Here is a 22,623-nt window from a genome sequence, read left to right as displayed (position 1 = left end):
TAAAGATAACATTTATAATAAACAAGAATATAATTAAAAATATTTTGATGGTATCAGAAATCCGAAATGAAGCAATATAAGAATGTATGATCCCCTCCATTCGTCCCTATCCATAAACAAAATTAAACACTCAGCACTTTGAATACATAAATGCTGGATCAGCGAAATTTAGTTGATTGCAAAGAACCACTAAACATGCCTAAAGTATATTTGTCAAGAGGTTCACTTTCAGTTAACGATAACCCAGCGGCAACAACGGTACCCAAAGCGGCGACGATGTCCAACCCAACTTTATTCATCTTCATCTTTACGATTTGCATCGGAGTTTCCCACCAGGCGCCTGTTGATGTGAGTGAAAATGGAGAGGTGGCGCCCATGACAATGACATACTTCAACAATAGCTTGGGGACCTTCATCGAGCACAGGGGACGCGCGTCCGTCATCATGTCAGAATGGACCATCGTGGTCTATTACAGTTTGGTGCCCCTCATTTCGGAGATTTGGACATTTAATAACACCTACAAACTTCTAATGAAGAATTGCGACAAAAATTGCAGTCTGATCTAAATGAGATGGAGGTGGCCAGCCTTTATCGTGGTCTGAGTAGAGAACCAGACTCAGAGTACGTTAAGTACACCGGCTCTATCATCTCAAGAATTCAGGACAACGGGGTGGACTTCAGAGACTTGCTTGCGAATCGAACCTCAGTCATCGACAGCACTTTCAACGTGATAAGAGAAAACGTTTTTAACAGCAATGAGATCAGTTCTTTATATTTTGGGGGACAGGCAGACCAGCTTCGTGCTCTGGCTGGCCGGATAAAGCAGACCAAGGATGCCATACGCGATGCAGTATTTACTGCCCTACATGGCAAGGTCCACCCGATGATCCTTTCAAACAAACAGCTGGAGCATGAGCAGACCGTCATCCTGGGCCATCTTCCACAGGACCATCGGCTACCATTTAACAGTCTTACACTCCCTGATTTCTATCAAGTTGCCACCACTAGCCACATTCAGCAGCTCGAACAGCACCTGTTGTTCTACATCAAGGTGCCACTGGTCGACGTTGAGCAGTTCGATGTCTACCGTCTCACGCCCATCCCAAGGCTAGATGTAGGCGGCATTCAGCTGATGTATACAGAGACGTCGAACCTGGCCATTAGTGACCACCTGGACAGATACTTCGCCCTGCAGGACGTTGAGATGGACAGCTGCCTGCAGCTTCACCCCGAAAGATACTTATGCAAGCCCCATCAAATCACCTTTGGCCCAGACTCTGGAACACTGCCCTGCACACTGGCGGCCTTCCGGAATCGGACCTCCCAAGAGTGCAGCCCACGCCATGTGAGCCAAAGCTCTCTTTGGATACCGCTCGCTTCACCCAATCGCTGGATGGTAACAGTCACCAAGGAGGTCTCGATTATGGGTGTTTGTTCGGATGAGCGGCAGCAGTTACGGATCAACGGCAGCGGTATCTTAACGATTCGGAGCGACTGCATAGTGCGAAGTACATTTGTGACACTCCAAGGGATGCAAGGCGCAACTGCAAGGCAGGCCTATTCTTCTCTGATACCCATAGCACTGGATGCCCCCAGGTCTTTGGATGACGCACAGAAGCAACACCAACTGGAGATTGAGGAGGGCTCATCCGTGGCCATCATTGTTGCCGGCACTCTCGTGATGATCATTGTATCCATTTCCCTGGGCTGGTTCTACGTATATTGCTACCAGCGTAGAGCCCGTGCACAGCAGGTACAGAGACCAGTGGAGGACCATCGGATAAAGACCAAGAATGAAGGGAGCTCCAACGATCATCCTCTGCTAGAGAGGAACAATGTGGAGTGAGTTTTGGTTTCCAATATAATACAGGTTTATTTTTATGGTTTTAATTGCAATAAATATTAGTTACTCTCTCATCCATTTACACATTGTAAGTCTCAAGGCTTTAGTTAAGGTTTCCTTTTGGTTGCACTTAGAATTTTAGAAAACATAATGGGACTGGGATTGGGATAGGTGGTTGCGGGTTGCGGGTGCTCTATGTTACAATTGCCTTGTGGCCTGGATGGACCACTTCGTTTTCAATTAAGACTACATTTTGTCAGCTACTACAAGGAAAAGATTGCCAATTAAAAACTAGTTACGTGCGAGCGAAGGGCGCACGCATTGCACTTTGTGTCTGTGTTTGTTAAATAAAGCTTAATGCACGGGGATCGCGAATTGGTGGGAAGGGGAGAAAAGCATTTCCACTACGTCTACGGACTAATGACGCTGTTCGACGGCATTGGCATCGGCATCCTACTTGGCATTGTCCAGCACCTGCACTATGTGCTTGGACACCAGAGCTGTGGCCTCGGCGGCATTTGGTATGAGAAAGCGATCCATGTCGGTGATCATCAGCCCTTCGCCATCGGGGAAGCCGTATTTGAAGGTGATCAGATCCCGGTGCCGCTTTTTGGCCGTGATCTTGACAATGCTGGCCAGCGGACGACGCACCATAATCTGGGCCTGGCCGCGTCCCAGTTCGCGCAGCACCACCAGCTGGCCGGGCGTGATTATCAGATGGCTGTCGTACATGTAGCCACTCATGTGCACCTCCTGGCACTTGAACGCATTGATGATGTCTGCCGTTTTGAAATATTGATTCAGATTTACGATCTCCTTGTCGTCGCCCGCCAGCTTGGGAGTATCGCGCTCCGCATCATCGTAGGCGTCCTCGTTCTCATCATCGATGCTGAACACAGGCGCCACACTGCGATAACGCTTGCCTTTCCGCTCCTTGGGACTCACATGATGGTCCTGGGACGCCGCGGACTGCGACCCATTGGACACGCCGCTGGCTGCGGCTCCGCTGCTCGCACTGGGATTCACAATGATATCCAGCAATTTGCCCTTAACCTCGGCCGACTTTGACTTCATGGCAGCAGAGAACTTGCTGAACAGATCCGTGGATGAGGCTGCCGCAGTTGCCTTCAGTGGAACGGTTTTCGTCTGCAAGAAAAAAAAAAAACACTTTCATTACATTATGCTACGCAAATGAGAGGCATTACTGGTACGAGTACTTACCTGTTGGGAATTATGCTGCTGGCAGACGAGGCACTTTCGCACATTGTGATCCTCCAGGCAATCGGCCATGTGGTCGCCAAAGTAGTCATGTATGGATGCGTAGCCGCCGGTGAGCAAGGACACGTAGTGTGTGTTCTTCTGCAGGAATGAAGCCACCACCATATGTGTGTATTGATCCTCCTCCACGCGTCCGCTGCCCATGAAGCACAGATGCTCCCCGCCGGCATTTGAATTGACCTCGATGGCCTGACGCTGGGCCGTGAGCAGACCCTGGACGGCGGTGGCGAAGGCGACGGGCTCCTGGAGCATCAGGTTGCAGTCGAGATGGAATGCCGTCGACAGGTGGCCGGAATTGTACTGCTCGGCTGGACGACAGTCGACGAGAAAGAAGCGCACGGAATCGGACACTGGAAACTCAGTGGCCGAGTTCTCCACCAACTCGTAGACGGACACGGGCAGGCACAGCGCTTGGGACACCTTGTTGGACTCTTCCTGGCTGCGCGGCGAGTCGTTCTGCTTGCCGTACAGCGCCTTCAGGTAGTCTGTCTTGAAGGAGGTCGGCGTCTTTAGCGCATAGTACTGGGCGAGAGAGCAAAAATCCCATACATCGTCCAGCTCCAGGGCGCACGGCATGTTGATGAGGAACTCAATGATCTCCTCCTTGGACGAGGTTTTAATCTGCATAATCTTCTCGCGTCCATTAATCAGGATGATCAGGGCCAGAAAGAAGACCATAAAGGGGTCGGCATTCTGAAAGTAAAGATCCCACATTGCTATGATCACCGACAGGCTGCTGCAGGAGGCGAACAATGACTGAAACCAGGTCAGCGAGTACAGGTCGGGTGTGATCTTTTTGGTGTCCAGCAAGGAGCACAGCTCAGGATCGTGGTACTGCAGCAGCAGCCGGAACACATGGAAGACATTGCCCTTCGGCCTGCAGCCCTTGGGTATATAGGTGTCGCGTATCGCCTCGAACAGATTGAATGTGTCCGAGCGGTTGAGCTTGAGGGCGAACAAAGGCAGTAGCAGTTCAATCCAGCCGTTCTCCGGCTCGTACTGCAGATTCCGGTTCTTGCAGTAGAACGTGATGATCGACTCCAGGTCGGACACCACCGACACTTTGTCCTCCTCATCGTTGCCCATGCGATCCACATGCCGCTGGCAGTCCTCTCGCAACTGGCTTTGAAACGGTAGATCATAGATCTCGTTGAAGAGCGACATTTGGTCGCTCTTGTGCCTCACATCCAGGCACACCTGCCATACATCCGGACGTAGGGCCTCTGGCAGGCCTTTGCCCCGACAAATGCTATATATATCGTTCACATTGCAGTCGTCCAGCAGAGCCGACTCCAGTTCTATTATCCTATAGAGAGGGAGAGAAAAGATGCATTAATTTAAAAGTCTTGCTTTTGTCACGCCAGAAAGTGGAGCGGTGACGTCGACGTCGCCGTTAACGTGTCCAAAAGAGCAGCTGTTTGCTGTTGGCCTAGCTGATAACGATGCGGGCACTGAAATGATGCCTCTGTTGGCTGTCTGACTCAACTCAACCCAACACAAACACTCTCTCTTGTTCTCTCAGTGTGTGCCCGAAGGGAAGGCCATTTCTAAATTGCTCCAAAATTAAAATTAAAATACGAATCATGATTCGTTGGGCTTTGGGGTGTAGGGTTGACCAAGTGTTGACGTTGACGCCTTTCGCTGAAATTCTGGGTGTCGCTATTGCGTTTATTTACCACATATTTTCCTCCATGATGACTCTCCCACCAGGTTGAAGGTGATTGTGTTCTGCAATTTGTCTACTTTAAAGAGCTGCCCTAATGCACTTTATTGCCCTTTGGCAGACACGTCGAGTGCATTTTTAGGTGCGTAGTTAATTTGGATAATTCTATGGTCTTAATCTTAATTAATTTTAAAAGAAATTTTGAAGAAACTATTTTTTGTCTTTAGATGATTCCAGGGTTGGACCAGGAGGACTTCCAGGGCTGCATCACTGTTATGATAACAGATTGTGATTAGGCGCGCGTGAGCGTGATTCGTGATTCGTGACTGTCGATAGTTGTGTCATCGATAGTTTGTTTTGCCAGCTCTAGTTGCCAGCTATTTTGCTATTAAATTAAAAAATTAACTTAAAATCTTGCTGTTGGCGCTTGAAATTTATTATCGCCCTTTTTGGATACTCCCGCGCTGCTGTTGCATTAGAGAACGTAAGTTAAGGGCATGCTTAATGCGATGATTGGCCTATTCCCGCAAAAACGCACGCACACAAGGACCAGAGGCGAGAGCACACACGGATAGCGCCAAACCAAAACCAAACACACAGAGAGCACCCACGCACACACACACACACACACACACATACACTTTAATGCAGCCTTCACCTAAATAATGCATCTGCATCTATTGATTTTGCATATTGCTGACAAGGTGTTGCAAGTATATGCTTGAGTTTGTGTTTGTGTGCTGCAGCAACAGCTGTGCCTCCTGCCTACCTACACCTCTCCTCTTCATCATCAACATCATCATTCCCCGCCATCTATCAAATCCGCCGCTCGACCATAGCCATACAATTTTGCTTGCATTTGCGCCACGTGTGACGTTTGCCATTTGCATAGCATCACGTACACACTTGATTCATTCCATTGTTCTACCCATTAAGTGCGACTCTCTTGGCCTCATCCAACAGATGAAAACGGGCAGCGGCAACAACAACTCGTTTGGCAATAGCTACAACAACAACAACAGGACAAGTAGCAGCACCAGCAGCAGGGAGGGAAACCACGCCACCGCCACCGCAACCACCACCAACCATTCCCTGGCGCAGCAACAGACGAGGTCCTCGCTCATTGTCACCGAGTGGGAGGATGGGATCATCTTCGACGTGGATGACCCGGACTTTTGCAACATAGCCGGTGATAAGATGACGACCGCCACCAGCAGCTGTGCCGTGGCTCTGAGCAATTTGAATTTTATAGGTGAATATATGACTATAATTAGCGCACCGTATTTATAGTCTAGACATCAGTGTAATCTCTGTTATTTACGATTAGCAAACGCCTGAACTAGTTCGTCGGGGAAAACTTTTTTGCCGTGTCCACACCACCTTTGCACCAGCTGCAGTGGGCCCCTTATCAACCGCACGGTTTTCCCACTCGGCCACTTGTGACGGCGCAGCACTTGGCACACCTCTACCTCTATTGATCCCTATGGCTTGGCCCCTTCGTTCGTCCCACACCCACTCCAGGCCGCTTGCAGGCAGGCAGGGCATTAGGCTTTTGTCTGATCGGGCGGAAACCGCTGTACACTTTTATTAATGCCAATTGCCGGCCATAGTCAGCTTTATCGGTGAGTGGCAGAGCACTTCGCCCTCTGATAATGGCTGTATATAATGCCAAATACCATTGGCTATCAATTATACAAGTTATTAAGCCTTGTCAATAGCCGCGGCAGCAGCACTCTGTCTTTAAATCGATTCGCCATAAATTTAGACCCATTTCGGTCTGTTTTTAGAAACAATATTCCCCGAAAATAATGTACAGCCCAGCCAGCTAGCCAGCCAGCCAGCCAGCCAGCCATCCATCATTTACGTGCTACTGAAAAACTGTCTCCCCAATATCGGTTAGCTAATTGTTTTGTCTTTCTGTTTATCTGCGATCTGATTAGCCTTATAAGCGAAGCGTGCGACCCGCCTATTCACACGTTTCGCTTGTCAGCAAGAATTTGCTAAATTCACGCGTTTATCATGTGACTCCAGTCCCGGATCGGACTGGACCGGCCTCTCTCTCCCACTCTTTCTCTGGCGGAGTGGGTGACAAAGAGTAGGCAAATATTAGTAATCGTGGTTGAGATTATGCGCATAAGGCCCGCCGGCACGATTTCATTTCATGAGAGTGGAATATTTTCTTTCTTTTTTGGGACTCAATAGCAATTGGTTTATGGCTAGCGTGAGCTGTTTTTTATGCGTGCATATTATTAAGGAGGCTCGGCACGTGTCGTTCATTAAAGGTTTCTGGGGATGGGGGCTGCAGACTCTATGGATAATACTTGAGGCATTGCGTGTGGTCTGGCTATAGGAACATAGGAAATAGTGTCGAAAGATCCGGTCCTAGGAAAAGTTATGTGTAACGAAACCATTTGTTGGAGGATGCCTCATCTATAGTCATGTGCATATTACCCATGAGAAATGGTATATTTTAAAATGCTATTGTCAACAAAGCTACAGCTTCCATAAGGAACCCAAATAAAGGAAAATGTAACGACATGGCTACTTATGCAACCCCCTGCTGGGGGTCTCCATAATCATCGTGTATAGTATGAGATGGCTCATGAGAATCTGTCTATTTTCAGATGATTACCATATTGCATCAGACTATTTGCAATCTGCTTCGTGTGGCTTGAGTGGCGCATACATATGTATGCATGTAGTCTGGTTCAATTGAAATCGGAATCTGTGTGCACATAAGCACATTACGTTTCAGATCAATTGAACAAGTTCAGAATGATTTATCCCTTTCGTATCATGAGTGATATTTACACGGAATCGTAGTGATTTCGTACGAGTATCCTCCCTTTTGGATTCCCATGACTCATTTTCCCTACTATTCCTAAGATATAGATATTTCTATCACTTATCGTAATGGATGTCGTGGAATTTTCTTATCTTGAATGATCACTCTTCTCCTTATCTCGCACCATAGTCGCAGTTCCCCCTTTGAGTCATCCCCAGCGTATTCTTACTTAACATTAAGTATACAACTTTTGAATGGAGCTGTCGCTCTCTGGTCTGGGGTACGTCTGGGGTACGAAAGTGGTAATGCACTCAGAATCTAAACAGTAGTAGCTCCCATGTAAATGCATAAAGTGATTGCATAAACGTTTCGCTTGCACACAAAAAATGCTTATTAAAGCGACAAGCGTAATGACAATTTTTTCTTTTCTTATTTTTTTGTTCAAAAATAAATCCGTTTTGGATTTCGCAATGCGCCGTGCTACCCCTCTCAGGTGTCCCCTGTCCCCACTGTCCCCCGTGCCCGCTCGTGTCCCGCTTTTAGCGTCTGTCTGTTTTTTATGTTCCCATGCTCATTATAGTCGAAACCATACGGAACGCCACGCGCAGCCCATTCGCGCCTTGTTTAATTTGTACGGAGTGGCTCGTCTCGTCTCTGCTGATAAGTCCCGACCCCTGCCGCCTCGCCTCGTATTGCGCAGCAGCCAGCCAGCCAGCCCCTCCACTGATGACATGGAAAACCGATAGCCTCTGGGCGGCGGAGAAGTGTGGCTGGAATTCAGGTATAGACGGATCCGCCCAGACGCCACCACCGGCTGCCTGTCAGTTCGGTGGCGTGATGGAAAGTGTCTAAATTCCCAGTCTGGAAACTGGGGGAATCTGGAATCCGAAGAGCTCATCTGTTTACTCTTGGGATCAACTTTAATCTAAATTCTCTGGGAATCAAATATTCCCTGTACTCGTATCTCTGGATTTCTCCGGAAATCAAATCCCAATATCATTTCTCTTTTAATCCATGCGCTTTAGAGGTGACACCAGTTTATGGCAGCTACAGATCGACCGCTAACCGATTCGCTTAGGTCGCAACTGGTTATAACCTCTTCGATGATCTATTGCATAGCCGTAACGTAACGCAACCCCTTCTAAAACCATGGCGGAACGTGTGCAAATCTGCGGCGTCAGCACTTGGCGCTGGCGCCGCCTTCCACTGGACGTGGACTGGGGCTGTAGCTGCAACTGAGAAGAGGCCCGACACTACTCTTCGGCTGTGTGTGTGTGTGTGTGTGCTCTATAGGGGATTGATTTCAATTCCAATTCCGTTTCATTCATTCATTGTTCTTTATTCTTTTTATTAATTTACAATTTTAACACACATAAACACAAACACATAGAGAGGGAGAACCCTTGCGGATAGCAGCGGCAACAACGACACGACACGACCAACGGGTAGTAATCGGTTCAAACCGGTAATGTCAACGTACCTATCTCTCCTTCCAATGCTCTCTTGCGTGCGACTCTGTTTACATGGAGCAAATGTTTCGTGCGACGCAAATCTAACAGAGATGTTGTTATACCCTATTCAAAGTGGGTGTTTGCATTTAAACAGATGTTTGCAACAAAGCGAAGAGACAACAAACTAAAAAAAAAAACATTTATATGTGAGGCTTAGGTGTCTTAGATCCGTTAATAATAGAACCGCTATGATCGAATCATTATATCAGACGAATGGCCAACTCGGAAGGCGTCGACAGTGTCATCAATAGTTGTGTAACAACGGAGTTCGGAGCTCCAACGGAATTTCATTCTGACCGAGTCGTAAAACACATTCAAAAATGCAGACGTCACACCAGGTATTCGGAAAACAAGGATACTACCAGTCGGAGGATATGGATAGAAGTGTACAAATCTCAGGGATGAGCTTCATTCAATGTTTCGACAACTGTCGAAAACCATTATTTTCTTTTAGAGATATTCAAACAGCTATATATATATTAAATTTGATTCAGATGGGAATACCTTCGCCATATCGATCCAAGGGTATCGAGAGCTTCGACCCTTCCTTCAACCAGAGTTCTTGTTGATTCTGTTGTCGGTGTTGCTGACGCTTTTTCTCGCTGCTGACGCTCCTTGCCTGCTGTTGCACTTCTGCTGTTGACGACGATGATGATGAAAGTCAAATGAGATGATGACGAAGATGACAAGAGTTGCGACGTCAGTTAGTTGACGAGATTTACATACACAAAACTTGCTGTAAATTCCCATTAGCACCGCAAACAATGGTTCGTTCGAGTATGGCAGGTGCTGGAACTAGCAGAATTGAGTTTTCAGGTTCATCCTTCAGCCAGTTAAGTCATTCTGTTAATGGTGACATTTCATTCTTGAATGAACACAATGAGAACATCTGTTAATGAATCAAACTAGTTCTTTTATTAGCTGGACGTGTGCTAGAAATCAAATGCCTAATGAACAGAGTTTCATTTCGATGAATTCATTGAACAAAAATGAAACCATCAAACCAGATTTATCTGAACCAAATCCGAAGATTCCAAGGAGCGAGTGGTGACAAAACCCACAGCAGGTGCCCCTCACCGCCTGAACTCTCCCTGGTCACGTGTAATTAGCAAACTGTTGCATTATGCAGGTCGCTAATTAGGTGTTCTCCAGACTTCCACAAGTGTTAATTGCCCGCACGCCTAACCAAAGACCACAAAATCCGCTCCGTCCCTTTGGGGGCAATCAGAGGGGGACGGCCGGACACTGTGGTGGGACGCTCTCCCTCGCTCCGGTGTGTTCTAGTTTTGATTCGGATTGCGCACTTTGCCTTCGAATGGGAATGGGATTTTTGCAAACCACTACTTTGCACCATATTCATGAGATTGCGATGGAAATACAATAGTACCTTGGACCAGCGATCACTAGGTTGTGTTTATTTTTGCATCAGAAATTCCGGTGCAAAATATTCCACGGGAAACAATCGATCAATGTAGTAATACTTCTGGGTTATGGGTTGTTCACACAAAAAGGTTCCCATATATACATATATAAACAATAACTGTTTTCCAGACATTTTTCCACTAATTTTGTCCGACATTTAAATATTTTTATTCCTGATCTGTGGTCCAGGTATTCCCTGGTAAATTTTAGACTTTTTTGTGTGCGTTGGTGGGAAATACGTATTTAATGTACGGGAAGTCCATGTTTGCTATTGGTTCAAAGTAGACAAATCACGTGAGTTTTTTTTCTCACATCTATAGACAGGTCTTTGTACAGCTAGATCTACAAAACGATAGCTCAAGAGAAAGCTTTTTCAATTGCGTTCTAAGATTCTACCAAAGACTGAACATTTCGGGGTATTCCCAAGGCTATATTTTTGGGAGTGGACATAATGGTCTTTTCTGTTTCTATTATCTCAGATCGATTGATTGTTTTATATGGTTTTGATAACCTAGAGTTCTATAAGGAGTCTTTACTGTCCGTATGAGGAAGTTTTCATTGTGATAGTGCACTTTTTATGACAGTAATTGGCATTGGCTTACAGTAACTAGGAATTGGTTCGGCCAAGGATTCTAAGATATGCATTATACGATTATTATTATCTAGTTTTGTACTTTAATCTATTGGGAAGGCAACTTTCAATGATGATACGGTCTAATCAGCTTGGTGGGGCTTATTTTATCGCCCATCCTGCTACGAGTAGCATCCAAACATCAGTTATGATTACCGCACAAATTTCGTGTCTGTCATCGTGAAATCTTGACGATCAGACAGACAATAGAACGAGATCCACATCTATATACTCGTAGAAACGAACTTCCCGAATATAACAGAACAAGTTCTATTAATATTAATGCTGGGGAGGCGGTTATTCCAATTAAATGTTAATCGAAAACCTTAAAATATGGGAAGTAAATATAGAATCTAAAGTATCAGTCATCAGTGATCGTGTTACTCAGATTACATGATGAGTTCAGTTCCTCTGTTTCTGTGTTTCCGTAAGGCATGCAACTCGATATCCATCCGAGTATATGACATTGCCAGGGGGTTAGAGGGTCACGCGGTAACCTTCTTCCAGTCATCGGCAGGGCCCGTATCAGTCATACTTCTACTACAATATCCTCCAAGGGCTGCCTTCAATGAGAACGAGAGTGAGATAACAAGTCATAGACCTATTTATAGGAACAGTTCTCGCAGCTCATTGAGAACGCTATCATTTTATCAGTCATCAGTATGCAAATGCCTCTTTGCGGAACTCTTACAAAACATCTGTATGGAAATGTGGAAGCACCCCGAAGGGGGGTCGACGAGGCCAGAGTTCAGGGCCGCGCAGTCGCCCGACTTCTCGGACGGGAATTCTAATTGCCCTTGTCAACAGTTTTTGGGCCCACTGTAAATCTGTCGGAGCTCTAATAGAGGGACGAGAGCACTTAGTGCACTTAAATGTACCCGCGATTCTACGGCAGATCCGGCGAAGCTTTCAACTCACTTTCGTTCGAATGGAATGATCTGCCTCTGACAGGCCACGCCCCGTTTTGGCAGTTTACCCACAGATATTGTACATATATTGTATATTGTACTCGTACGAGTGCGAGTATTTGCCGCGCACTGAGTACTTTTCCCCCATTAATTAAGTAAACCGTTTCCATAGTACAGCCCAGACGCAGACTAAGCCGCAGGTTGAAATTCCGAAAATCAGTTTGTTTGTACCCGCCAAACTCTTGGGCGAGGGAATCCCGCGGAACGAGTTTGTGTCGCTATTCGACCCAGCTCATTAGCATTGCCATGTGAGGTAGATGAGGCTGTGGCCTGTGCTCACGATGATGATAATAATAATGATAATGATGATGAGCGGATCAGCGTGTGGCGCTACACATTATAATACTATGTAGATGTAGATTCCCCATAAACCCAAATGAATCACACGCCCACAATTCTGGCTCATGATCGGAGGAGGTTTTTATATCGAAATCAAAACAAAGCTGGGTTTTTTTTTTGGTGAGCTTCTGTTTCTGCGTTTTTGGGCTCGGTTCCTGATTTCTCTCGCTCACGAATTGACGTCAGCCGATGGCCGCCTTTTGTTTTTCGCATTTGATGGTACAATATACTCGTATCCATCTACCGATGCCACATGTCTGTTGTTATTTACACACCAGTCACAACATCCATCCATAACAATAATTAACAGATACTGCCGTACAATCGTACAGTCGTACACTCAGGAGCAGCTTTATTTGCGTAGCTGCGATGCAAAACAGAGCCGAGCCACTGCCGGTGTCAGAGTCAAAGCCACCATCAGAGCCAAAGCCAAAGCCAGCGCCGAAACCAAAGAGGAAGCGCATGTCTTTAAGCAGCACTTGACGACGCAATAATTGTACTGTATTTATGCACAATTCCGCCAGTACTCGAATGTACATATATTGGCAAACACAAAACTATATTTGCCCAACGGAAACTTCAATACCCTAAGATTTGTGTTGCCTTGATGGATATGCCACAGACTGAATGATAAATGCAGTGGCTTCCAGTAGCACCTGTTGATCGATAATGATTGATCAAGTGCGAAATCATATACCTTAAAGTTAAGTGTTTAAAATAGTCTTGGAAATAGGTACGATGGAACAATATTTAAGGAGAGGTCACAGTTCACAGTTGAAATAAATGTTATATTTATTTCATTTAGTAGTGAATATCCTATATGTTTTCATTGATTTCCCCGCTGTTTCACAGAAAACCTACACCTTAAAATGACAAGTTCAACAATATATAAAAAAAACCCCAAACAGTCTTGAGTGATAGTGAAACCCCCAAGTAGCCTACATTATCAGTTTGGAAATAAACTGGAAAATATATTTTTGCATAGGAATATTTAGATGTGAAAATATAAAAACCCGATCCTAAATAAACATTATCTGTTTGAAAGTTTCCGAATAATAAATATTTAAAGAATTGTGCGTAATAAAATGATATTTACGATATCCAATCTCTATGGCAGACTTATAAATCATGCGATAAGATACGAAATATAACATTTTCGACAGCAGTTTTTAGTAGATTCGCAGATCATCCGGCTTGAAAAATGCATTGTACAACGGTGGATGGGGATACATACATATATTTAGCAGGAAGACATAACATATAAAGCCAATGGGGCGGGAGATCTCTCTCTCTCTCTCTTTCTGTCTTTCTTTCTGGTCTGTCTTCAGGAAGAGTATAAAAATACACACACGAGCTGCGTGCTCTGCGTGCTGCGATCGGCGTGGGGCTGGGGCTGGGGCTCTTAATAAGTTTTTCAAAAGGTTGGCAAAATACTGTTTAAATATTGTTATTTTCGGACTAATATCCTCCACGTTTTCTGACGCAATTACGGCTGAGGTGAGAGTGTCCCAAAGCAATTGCCGTGCGACCTTCTCAAATGACAATGGTCCCTCGATTCCATTTCCATCTCCGACTCCTCGTCCGTCCTGCACCCCTGCGCCCCCGCACGAAACTGCGCCGTGGATTGCAAAGTTGAATGTCAGTCGCAAAAGTGTGCCCCGAATCGAGGGCCTCCTCATGGAACGGCTTTCAAGACGCCGCCCCCGGGGGGGGCATGGGCATATGACGGTCAAGGGGATGTTGCCGCTCGTTCTTGCTTTCTAAATAAACATTAATTGTTTATAATATATGCTGTGTGATTGTACAATATGCGAGTTGGATACGTGGATACGTAGTATATGTTAGTTTATGGTTGCCCGTCCGTCGTGGTTTCGTCGTCACGAATTGCCGACGCTGAAATTGCATTAATTTGGCGAGGGTCGCTTGGGGATCGCTTTGCTTTTGGCTTGGGCTTGGTTCAGGGCTCGGAGTTCTCTTCGGCTTTGGGTGCTGCTCCCTTTTCGTTTGTCTGGCGAAATTTGAGCTTCCCCAATGCGACGCGACGCGCGACTCTGTAGCGGCGGACTTGAGCTGCACTTGGCACTTGGAGCAACAAAAAAATGCGAATTTTTCCCCCTATTAGCATGCCAACGTTAGCGAAAAATTTCCATTCTGCCGGGGACTCGCCCTGTATCGTATATAATGAGTTGGACCGTTATACTTTGAAACCCGAAGGCGGGAGCGCTGGGGAAGTCTGCCGCGCCACGCGCTGAGCGGGCCACTCCCGCCCCGGAGCCCGCTGATAAGATTAGGGCGATTGATAAGCGAAGCATTGGCGTAAAAACATTTGTACATGTTTATGGTTTATGGAGAGAGACATGCTCTCTCGCGATTTCCAGCGAATCGAGATGGTGGTTTACCTGTATTTGAACCGGACCCGGGGTGCCCGGTTAGTTTTCTATTCAGCCTGTTTTCAGCCACCTGCAGCACGTCCCTGTCCATGGTCCGTGGGCCGTGGTCCCTGTCCTTGTCCGGCGCTCTACCTGTCAAAGAATAAATGATTTGTTATTCAAATGAAATGCGTTCGTTGACGGGTCGACGAGGGTGCTGACGGTTGCCAAGCTGGTTCTGTCTATCTGTTGTCGTTCCGCTGTCTTTTACGTCAAGCACCCCGCGACGATTACATTTAGTCAATGTACTAGTGTCCGTCCGGTCAATGCGTCGTATACGTATTGCCGCAGTGTCCGTATCTGTACGTAAGAGTATCGGTGATAATGCGGTGGAAGTGCAGATAGCAGATAGGAGGAGGGTGTGAATGCATCAGAGATGTAAGGCTGTAAGTGTATTCCCCCTTGCCGTTTGACTCTGCTCTCTATCTCTCTCTCTCTCTTTCCCTCTCTGTTTTGCTTTGTTATCGCCTCTCACACACACACATACACACAGCCACACTCGCTCTCCGTTCTCCGCTGTTGCCAACTACCGCTAATTTGGTCAGCATCTGACTTTGGTTTTTGGAATTTTGCTTTGATTTAACCCCCCCCCTCTCGTAACGTTCATTACGACTCTGTTGGGTGTGTGTGTGTGTGTGTGTACGTGTGTATGTGTGTGGTGTCACTGTATGCGAGAGCTTGGCAAGTTCAGTTCGTTAGCTTTGCTTTGTCATCCGCAATATCACTTTTGCGAGCTCGCTCTCTCGCTGTCTCTCTCTCCCACTGCTGTTTGCTCTGCTCTTCGTTTACGTACTCTCTCAGAGCCCGGCTATAAAAACGATGCGAACTGTGGCCAGCGCGTTCATTCGATTCCATCCATTCGCTTCGGTCGTGCATGCCACTTGGTCTTTGGCTTTCCAGAAAAAATCAATTCCGTTTGTCTCAACGGAAGCCCAACTATAAAAGTGCGCTGTATCAAAACAATCGTTATTATTTGGATATCAACCCGATGAACACTGAGCAATACGTTTACACGAGCTAACTGTCTCCATCGCGTGTGAAAAGTTACTAAAGAAAGCAAAACAAAAACACTACAATAGCCAAAACGGTTACTGTTCATTTACAAGCAATTATAAAAGATAATTTGATTTGTTGTGGCTTACGCAAGGCCAAAACAACAACAACAACCACAGCAACAATTATAATTACAAAAAAACACTACAACAACTGCAACCAAAATCCCAATTTGGATTTATTAATAGCGCAGAATAAATAAAAAACAGAACAACGTTCAACAATTCTGTAAAAATACAACAAATGTAAGTATTTCCGTGCCCAAAATAAATCAACAACAACAACAACAACGAACAGACCCCCCCACCCGTCCGCTTCCTCCGTACATTCATCTCTCGTTTGGATCTGTATCTACATATGTGTCCGTCTGTCTGTCTGTCCGTCTGTCTGCCTGTATTTATGTGTGCGGCTGTGTGAGTGCCCTTCTATAAATAAATAAAATCAAATTAAATGCAACTAGTTGTGCTGTGGCAAGAGGCAGGGGCCGAGAGTCGGAGCCAGATACATGGCTGCCGCATTCGTTCGCTTCGGATAAATTACAGCAATTTTCGTTTTTTTTGCGACGTTTCTGTCGCCGCAGCTCTAGCAGGCACGCAAACCCAGGCGAAATTGCAATTAGCGAGGACTTGAACCAGGTGCACTTGCACCAGAGCATAGGCACAGCACAGGGTCTCGCCTCGATTCGGCCTCTCCTTCTTCCGCCTCTTTCTCTGTTGCACAAGCTGCATGTTGGTTGGGTTTTAATTTTAGCCCCCAATCGGCTCTTGATTATACTTTCTCATACGATCCAAAGTTATATATAGAACGGCTGTGCTGTGCTGTGGATGGCATGGTCGCCGCATAACAACGCAAAATAAATTTATGATGCTGCCAGGCCAGACGCAGATCAGCAGTCATGTGCCTGAGGACGATTCGCTCCCAGATACATACATACACACATACGTATAGTATGGATGTTTTTGCAACTTTGCCAAAATCGTGTCAAAACAATGTAGACAAGTTTGTTCTGTATAGTATAGTGTTCCCATCCCATCCCACCCCACAAGAGATCGTGCAATTATCGGTCGGACAGTAATGCCAATTCCATATAATTCGCACATTAATGTTGTTTAATTGTTCGGCGCCCCCATCCGAAGCAATTAAAACTATAGGAGAGGATGACGCATACGAGACACTGTAGAGATCTGTAGAGCAGCTACACACACGGCCTCCGCTGGCTGTTTATGGTGCTTTCAACCGGATTTTAGCGGTTATTTACCCCTTCTCCATGCACACTCGTACCCTCCCCTCCGCTGCCCTCCCTCCACTCCTATTTCTCAATAGTTGTTAATTTTTAAGCCAAGAATGTCGTTCGATTCGTATATGATATACCTATATACAATATATTTGAATGTTTCCAAGAAGTCACAGAGGTACACAGAGGCTGCTGTTTGCTGGCTGCTGGCTGCTGGGTACAGTTGTGCTCGATTCGAAACTGTCATTGCAAATGCCTCTGACATTTCAAGTATTCGTCGGTGAGGCAGACAAGACACCGAACACCGAACACACGCACGCACCTGCACGAAAAGCCCGTTTACCTTCGGGTGTGTGCTGTGTTCGGGGGTATTTACCTGCAGAATGACCCCCACTCGATCTCACCTTGTTACAATTGATGAACTTTGAATCGAATCGTGTTTTAATTTTGCTCTCCCTTCTTCCCATTGCAGTGCCAACAGCAGCATCCAACATGTCTATTGCCAGTGTTCATGGTCCCCAGATCGCCGACATCTGCAGTCCCCTATCGTAAGTATACAAAAATATAGACACAAACACACGATCATCATCAAAACATTCATATACTCATAGTAGATCCAATGATTCACTTGGAATCGCTGGAATCGTTTCCGTTTCACCGCATTTATTCATTCGTATTTTAGCCAAATTCATTGTAAACAATGTCAGGGCTGGGGCTGGGGCTGGGCCCTGGCCAGAGGCCAGAAGCGGTAGCATTCGGAGAAGGCTAATGAAAGGTTGGGCTGGCTACTCATTCATGATTTTTGCAATCTTATCATGCCCAGACCCCGGTTAGGGTGCAGAGTACAACTACAACAACAATAATAGCAATACTATTGAAACACCACCTGCAATATATATACATATACATATATGTATATTTATATGGCCCCGACTTTGGCCCATTAATGAAAGAGGGCAGTAGCAGTCGCAGTCGCAGTCGCACCTTACGAGAGAGGTTCGCGAGGTTCGTCTGTATTAGTGCCATTATCTTTTCGGGGCCTGGTCGCTCCTCCTCTTCCCCGAAAACAAAAGCAAAAGCAAGTCGCCGCCGTGCCGCTCACATGATCGAGCGAAAGTCTCGCCGGCGTCCGTCGTCGTCGTCGTCCGCTGTCGCTGTTGTTGGGTACAGTTTGCCATTTGGTTCAATCATCCGCAATCTCTCCGCGTGTCTCTCTCAGTTCCACCACGCTACTCATTATCATAATCACGCCAGCGACAGCGCCACGCCAGTGCCTCCCACTCCTACCGCCGACCCAACAAGCAAGGTCACGGCTGCCAGCTTTCCACGATTTGTCATCTAATTTTTGTTTTGACTCTGAGCTAATCACGAATTCCCCCCTTTTGTATCTGTGTCTCTTTTAGGCATCACAATCTCGGTCTGTCCGCGTCGTTGCCAGATCTAGTGGGAAGTCCCCTGGAGATCAGCATGGACAACGTGATGACCATTGAGGAGTTGCGCCAGCATATGGGCTCCTGCTTTACCTGCGGCGTCTCCTGGACAGATGATCATGTCTCATTGGACTGCAGCGAGTGCGGTGGCTACAGCCTGGAGCGTCCCTGCCCCCTGTGCGACGGCCAGTGCGGTGTACAGTGGAAGCGAGACTTTGCCATGGTGAGTACCATAGAAATCCTTGGAAAAATATATGAACAGCCAGCTAACAGATTGTTTCTCTCGTCAACAGTCCCATGCCTGCAGTCAAGCGCGCTGGGTGGGCGTGTGCATCAGCTACCCGGAGGCAGTGTCCGGAGTCCAGCTGCCAGGAGGTGCTGGACCCAGCACTTCGTGTGCTGCCGCTGCGGCGAATCAACTGCGTCTGGCCCAGGAGCTGTGCTCCCGTCTGGAACAACTGTCCACCTCATCGGCGAGCAAAAGCGCCCGCACCTAGAGCTGGCCCCCCCGCCACCAGAGTTCCTCCAACAACAGCCAGACTGCAGCACCGCCTCCACATAAGCCGCACCCGCACACACTCATTCATCCAGATAGCAGTTAGCTGAAGGCAGCCCCGCGGCTCCAATCCCGTAGTTGGTGCCGTGGATCCACCTCCACACACACAAAAACACACACAACCACAAAACAAACAGACACACACACCACACAGTCTCTCACCCGTAATTTAGGGCTTAATTGCTAAGCTTTTTAGTTCTTAGTTTTTATTGTTGTGTCGCGTTGAGAATTCTCTTTCATTTCATTTATATTCTATGATTATTATTTTTTGTGTTTCGTTCGGTTGCGTTTCGTTCGCTCTTGCTGGCTGTGTGACTGTGCAAATGATTAGCGAAGTTAGTTCTTTTGTTTAACGCTTTTAATGGCACCACTTTTGTTTGCACACATGACACCAGGCAATTCTATCCAGGAAAAGACTTCTTTCTGCGTAGACTTAAGCCAAGTTTTTTGGCAATGCAGTGATAACGGTGATATTAGGCGGCCAGAAAGAATCGTGAACAAATAGTGAATTTAATATGATGTAGCAAAAATGTCTAACGATAGCTATAGCTATACCAATACCTATATCTATATCTATCTACAAACTATGTCGATAGCGATACGATAATAATTTTTGTATACTTACACACAGACCGATACAGAACAGACCGACACCGAACAGACCAGACCAGACCCCTTTTGTAACTGTCTAGAGATCGTTGTTGTTGTTAACAATTAGTTTCGTTATAGTTGTTGCTTTGTGGTTCGAGGCACAAATCAGATCAAAGCAAAACCCAAAAAAAATATTGATGGTGCATTCCGAAACTAAAGAAAGAAATGAATCTTATCTTCCATAATGCATAATGCTCAACAAAGTAACTAAAGGATTGTACGACATATAGTCTCTGTCTCTCTCTATCGCTCTGTTCAAAGGGGAAAAGCGAAATCGCAATAAATGAATAGAATAACAGGATAGGAAAGCAGGACAAAACGCACAAGGAAACAACTAAAAAGCATTACTCAAAAAGTTGAAGATTTTCTGTGAAAATCCATATGACATCTAGAAGTTTACACCTAAATATATACAATACCTATTATATATACCACTATATATGTAAATCTGCATAAAATATATACATACATACATATGAATATATTTATATATTTTTAATGTAGAGATATGTTTTGTAAAAGACAAAGGCATATTTTTAAAATTAAAATACTTAAACTATGCGAAAAATCAACCAACAAATGTGCTCACTCTTTCGGATGTGTTATGCTGGATCCAGATCCACTGTTGTCGGGTCTCGTCTCGCTCTCTCTCTGTCTCTGGCCGACTATCTATTATCATCTGCTCGAGAATCATGCGATGCTTAACACAGTTGCCATTGTCGAATGACAGGGCGTGATGTCGTCGTCGTCTCGAGAGTGAGATGTAAGCCGGAATCTAATCAATTTTTATGGCTCAGGCACCACCTGGTGGGCCTACAGCCGCCTACAGTGTTGTCACCTGGAACGCTGGCATGCCGCTAAGTCCCACAGCAAATAAACTTAACGCTCTGTGGCTTCCCGTATAATTATGGTATGATAGCCCCCGTTATAAGGGGTGGGGATTTAGCCTGATTTCTGGGAATTTATCGCCCTTTGTGCATCATTTAAGGGGAAGAGCTTTCAGATTTCATTCGAAATCCCAAATTGAGAAAGACCACTCTGCCTCCACCGATTTGTAAGTATTTCTGGTTTGGCTTTAATCGGCTTTACACACTCATATATAGCCTTGTATAGCCTTGAGGCTCTTTGATGCCATGTCCCACATTGGCTTTATTGTTATTATCGTTTCTGGGAATCCAGTTTTATCATTCCCCGAAGAGTTGCTTCCACAGTTATCATCGAGGCAATTACACTCTTAGCTTACATTTCCCTAGCTGATAATTAATCAATGATTATGTGTGGTTCTTTTCCTTTACGTACCATTCGATGGAATGACTCTTTGTATTCATAATTTTTTTTGGGGTTTCCAGGAAGGTTGGGCTTCTATCAACTTGCATCTTATCTTGGGAAATAACTTGGGGATGTTTCGCACTTCCTATCTAATATCTATAGATATCATTCTTTCGTCTAATAAGTTTTGCCATGCGATGAGGTCAGACAACAGCAGAGACTGCGACTACGGCTCCTACAGCTGCGTCTACGCTGGCGAGCATACCAAATGGGTGTGTTGAGGGACACAAAACCAGTGCCGGCTGTACTCGTAAGAGAGGATTAGGATTAAGATTAGGATTGATAATCCTCTTGGAAGTACTTACATTTCTTTATCTGATCCAATTCCACATCGAGAGTGGGAGTTGCCTCTGGCAAGGGCATATGGGCTTTAAGCTCATCCAACAACTCGCTCAGCTCTTGGGAATCCTTGGCGATGCTGCAAAGTTCCTCCTGCTGGAAGTCGGGATTGATTTGCTTGCACAACAAGATCTGACTGATGACATTCCCCAGATTAGAGGGAGCAGTGCGCGAAGGAGCTGTATGGGGGATACAATCAGTGAATCAGTGAATGGATTCTTAGAAGAACAGGATCATCTCGCCCACCATAATACTCGGTCATATCGAGGGGCACAAGCTGAATCAGACGATAGCTCTTGATCAGCTCGTGATGGAACAGCTGGCTCAGATGGTAGAGCAACGTCAGGTGCATCCTCTCGCTGGGACTGCCCAGACAGTGGCGCGGCTGCGGGGTGATCAGGTGTGCCGTGTGCTTGCAGGCGTCCAAGCAGCTGCGCCTCAGCTTCCGGATCTTCTCGCGCAACTCCGGCGAGTCCCGCGCCTGTCCAATGAAGATGAGCATCTCCCGAAACTGGGCCACACTGCAGTTTATTTCGGTTATGAGCTGAGAAAAGAAACCATACATAAACTACTCGTTTAATTTGGGATGAGACAGAGACTCATACCTTTTGTGGGTCTCGCGAGGGAAGCAACAGCTGCGGCAGATAGATGGACAGTCGATGGGCTATAATCGTGGAGTTTCTGATGGCCAGGGCAGTGCTGCTGGCCACACTTGCCGCTGGCTTCTCTCCGATGTCCTTTAGGGCTGCCGCCGCGAAGACACCTCCGTTAACACCTCCGACATGGGCCATGCTTGGATGCAGACTGTGGCATCCTCGAAAGTAGGCTATAAAAAGCCAGCGAATGCAACTGTCTGCAATGATGTGAGTCCCGTCCCATCGCCAGTCTGTATTGTATGTGTGCTTGTGCTTCACTGTGTCTGTCTTATGTAAGCAATTGCGGTTGTCCTGTCTCTCATTACCTTGTGTCAACAAGCCACGGCACGGCTGCTAAACAACTACAAGTGAGGGGCACGTAACAAGTGGGGAAAACATACACAGCCTTAGACCCAGCAGCAGCAGCAGCACCACCAGCGCCAGCACCAGCACTAGCCCCAACCCCACAGTTCCACTTTAATCAGAACCGGTGCCAAGCTAGCAGGAGATGAAGCTATTATGAAAA

The 22,623-nt window shown here is 46.2% G+C and overlaps 4 protein-coding genes across 5 annotated transcripts; 2 read left to right on the top strand and 2 right to left on the bottom strand.

The window, feature by feature from the left end:
* Window positions 1-551: 551 nt before the first annotated feature.
* On the top strand, window positions 552-1,918 carry Iris (iris). Its single transcript, XM_001356966.4, has one exon. The coding sequence runs from the start codon at window positions 573-575 to the stop codon at window positions 1,845-1,847; it is 1,275 nt and encodes a 424-aa protein (XP_001357002.4). The 5' UTR covers window positions 552-572; the 3' UTR covers window positions 1,848-1,918.
* On the bottom strand, window positions 1,873-5,054 carry TBC1D23 (TBC1 domain family member 23). Its single transcript, XM_001356965.4, has 3 exons — window positions 4,799-5,054; window positions 3,066-4,428; window positions 1,873-2,990 (listed from the first exon to the last, which is right to left on the bottom strand). Exons 1-3 carry the CDS (start codon window positions 4,813-4,815, stop codon window positions 2,298-2,300), a joined length of 2,073 nt encoding a protein of 690 aa, XP_001357001.3. The 5' UTR covers window positions 4,816-5,054; the 3' UTR covers window positions 1,873-2,297.
* Window positions 5,055-5,107: 53 nt separating this feature from the next.
* Window positions 5,108-20,074, top strand: Pino (protein pinocchio). Of its 2 annotated transcripts, XM_002132839.3 has the most exons (5): window positions 5,108-5,269; window positions 5,749-6,037; window positions 17,630-17,705; window positions 18,561-18,810; window positions 18,881-20,074. In XM_002132839.3, the coding sequence occupies exons 2-5, from the start codon at window positions 5,749-5,751 to the stop codon at window positions 19,082-19,084; spliced, it is 819 nt and encodes a 272-aa protein (XP_002132875.2). In that variant the 5' UTR covers window positions 5,108-5,269; the 3' UTR covers window positions 19,085-20,074. The 2 variants fall into 2 exon arrangements, with proteins under 2 accessions (XP_002132875.2, XP_033237010.1); XM_033381119.1 differs by lacking the exons at window positions 5,108-5,269; window positions 5,749-6,037 and adding an exon at window positions 15,717-16,168.
* Window positions 19,853-22,544, bottom strand: LOC6903174 (uncharacterized). The gene is made up of 4 exons (XM_002132838.3): window positions 22,068-22,544; window positions 21,709-22,006; window positions 21,429-21,641; window positions 19,853-21,365 (listed from the first exon to the last, which is right to left on the bottom strand). Exons 1-4 carry the CDS (start codon window positions 22,251-22,253, stop codon window positions 21,241-21,243), a joined length of 822 nt encoding a protein of 273 aa, XP_002132874.2. The 5' UTR covers window positions 22,254-22,544; the 3' UTR covers window positions 19,853-21,240.
* Between the last annotated feature and the right edge of the window lie 79 nt (window positions 22,545-22,623).

The sequence above is a fragment of the Drosophila pseudoobscura genome, chromosome 4, assembly GCF_009870125.1.
Source record: "Drosophila pseudoobscura strain MV-25-SWS-2005 chromosome 4, UCI_Dpse_MV25, whole genome shotgun sequence".
NCBI lineage: Eukaryota > Metazoa > Arthropoda > Insecta > Diptera > Drosophilidae > Drosophila > Drosophila pseudoobscura.
The sequence above is the reverse complement of the archived record's forward strand: the minus strand, read 5'-3'. Positions and strand labels throughout refer to the sequence as shown.

Excerpts from the sequence above, each read along its gene's own strand:
- Iris (XM_001356966.4), top strand. The coding sequence starts at position 573 with ATGGAGGTGGCCAGCCTTTATCGTGGTCTGAGTAGAGAACCAGACTCA.
- TBC1D23 (XM_001356965.4), bottom strand. Across the intron at positions 2,991-3,065 it reads AGCAGCATAATTCCCAACAG|ACGAAAACCGTTCCACTGAA; the intron begins GTAAGTACTCGT and ends TTTTTCTTGCAG.
- Pino (XM_002132839.3), top strand. The coding sequence starts at position 5,749 with ATGAAAACGGGCAGCGGCAACAACAACTCGTTTGGCAATAGCTACAAC. Across the intron at positions 17,706-18,560 it reads GACATCTGCAGTCCCCTATC|GCATCACAATCTCGGTCTGT; the intron begins GTAAGTATACAA and ends TGTCTCTTTTAG. Across the intron at positions 18,811-18,880 it reads GGAAGCGAGACTTTGCCATG|TCCCATGCCTGCAGTCAAGC; the intron begins GTGAGTACCATA and ends TCTCGTCAACAG.
- LOC6903174 (XM_002132838.3), bottom strand. The coding sequence starts at position 22,253 with ATGGCCCATGTCGGAGGTGTTAACGGAGGTGTCTTCGCGGCGGCAGCC. Across the intron at positions 21,642-21,708 it reads CGATATGACCGAGTATTATG|CTCCTTCGCGCACTGCTCCC; the intron begins GTGGGCGAGATG and ends TCCCCCATACAG. Across the intron at positions 21,366-21,428 it reads ATTGGATCAGATAAAGAAAT|CCGGCACTGGTTTTGTGTCC; the intron begins GTAAGTACTTCC and ends TTACGAGTACAG.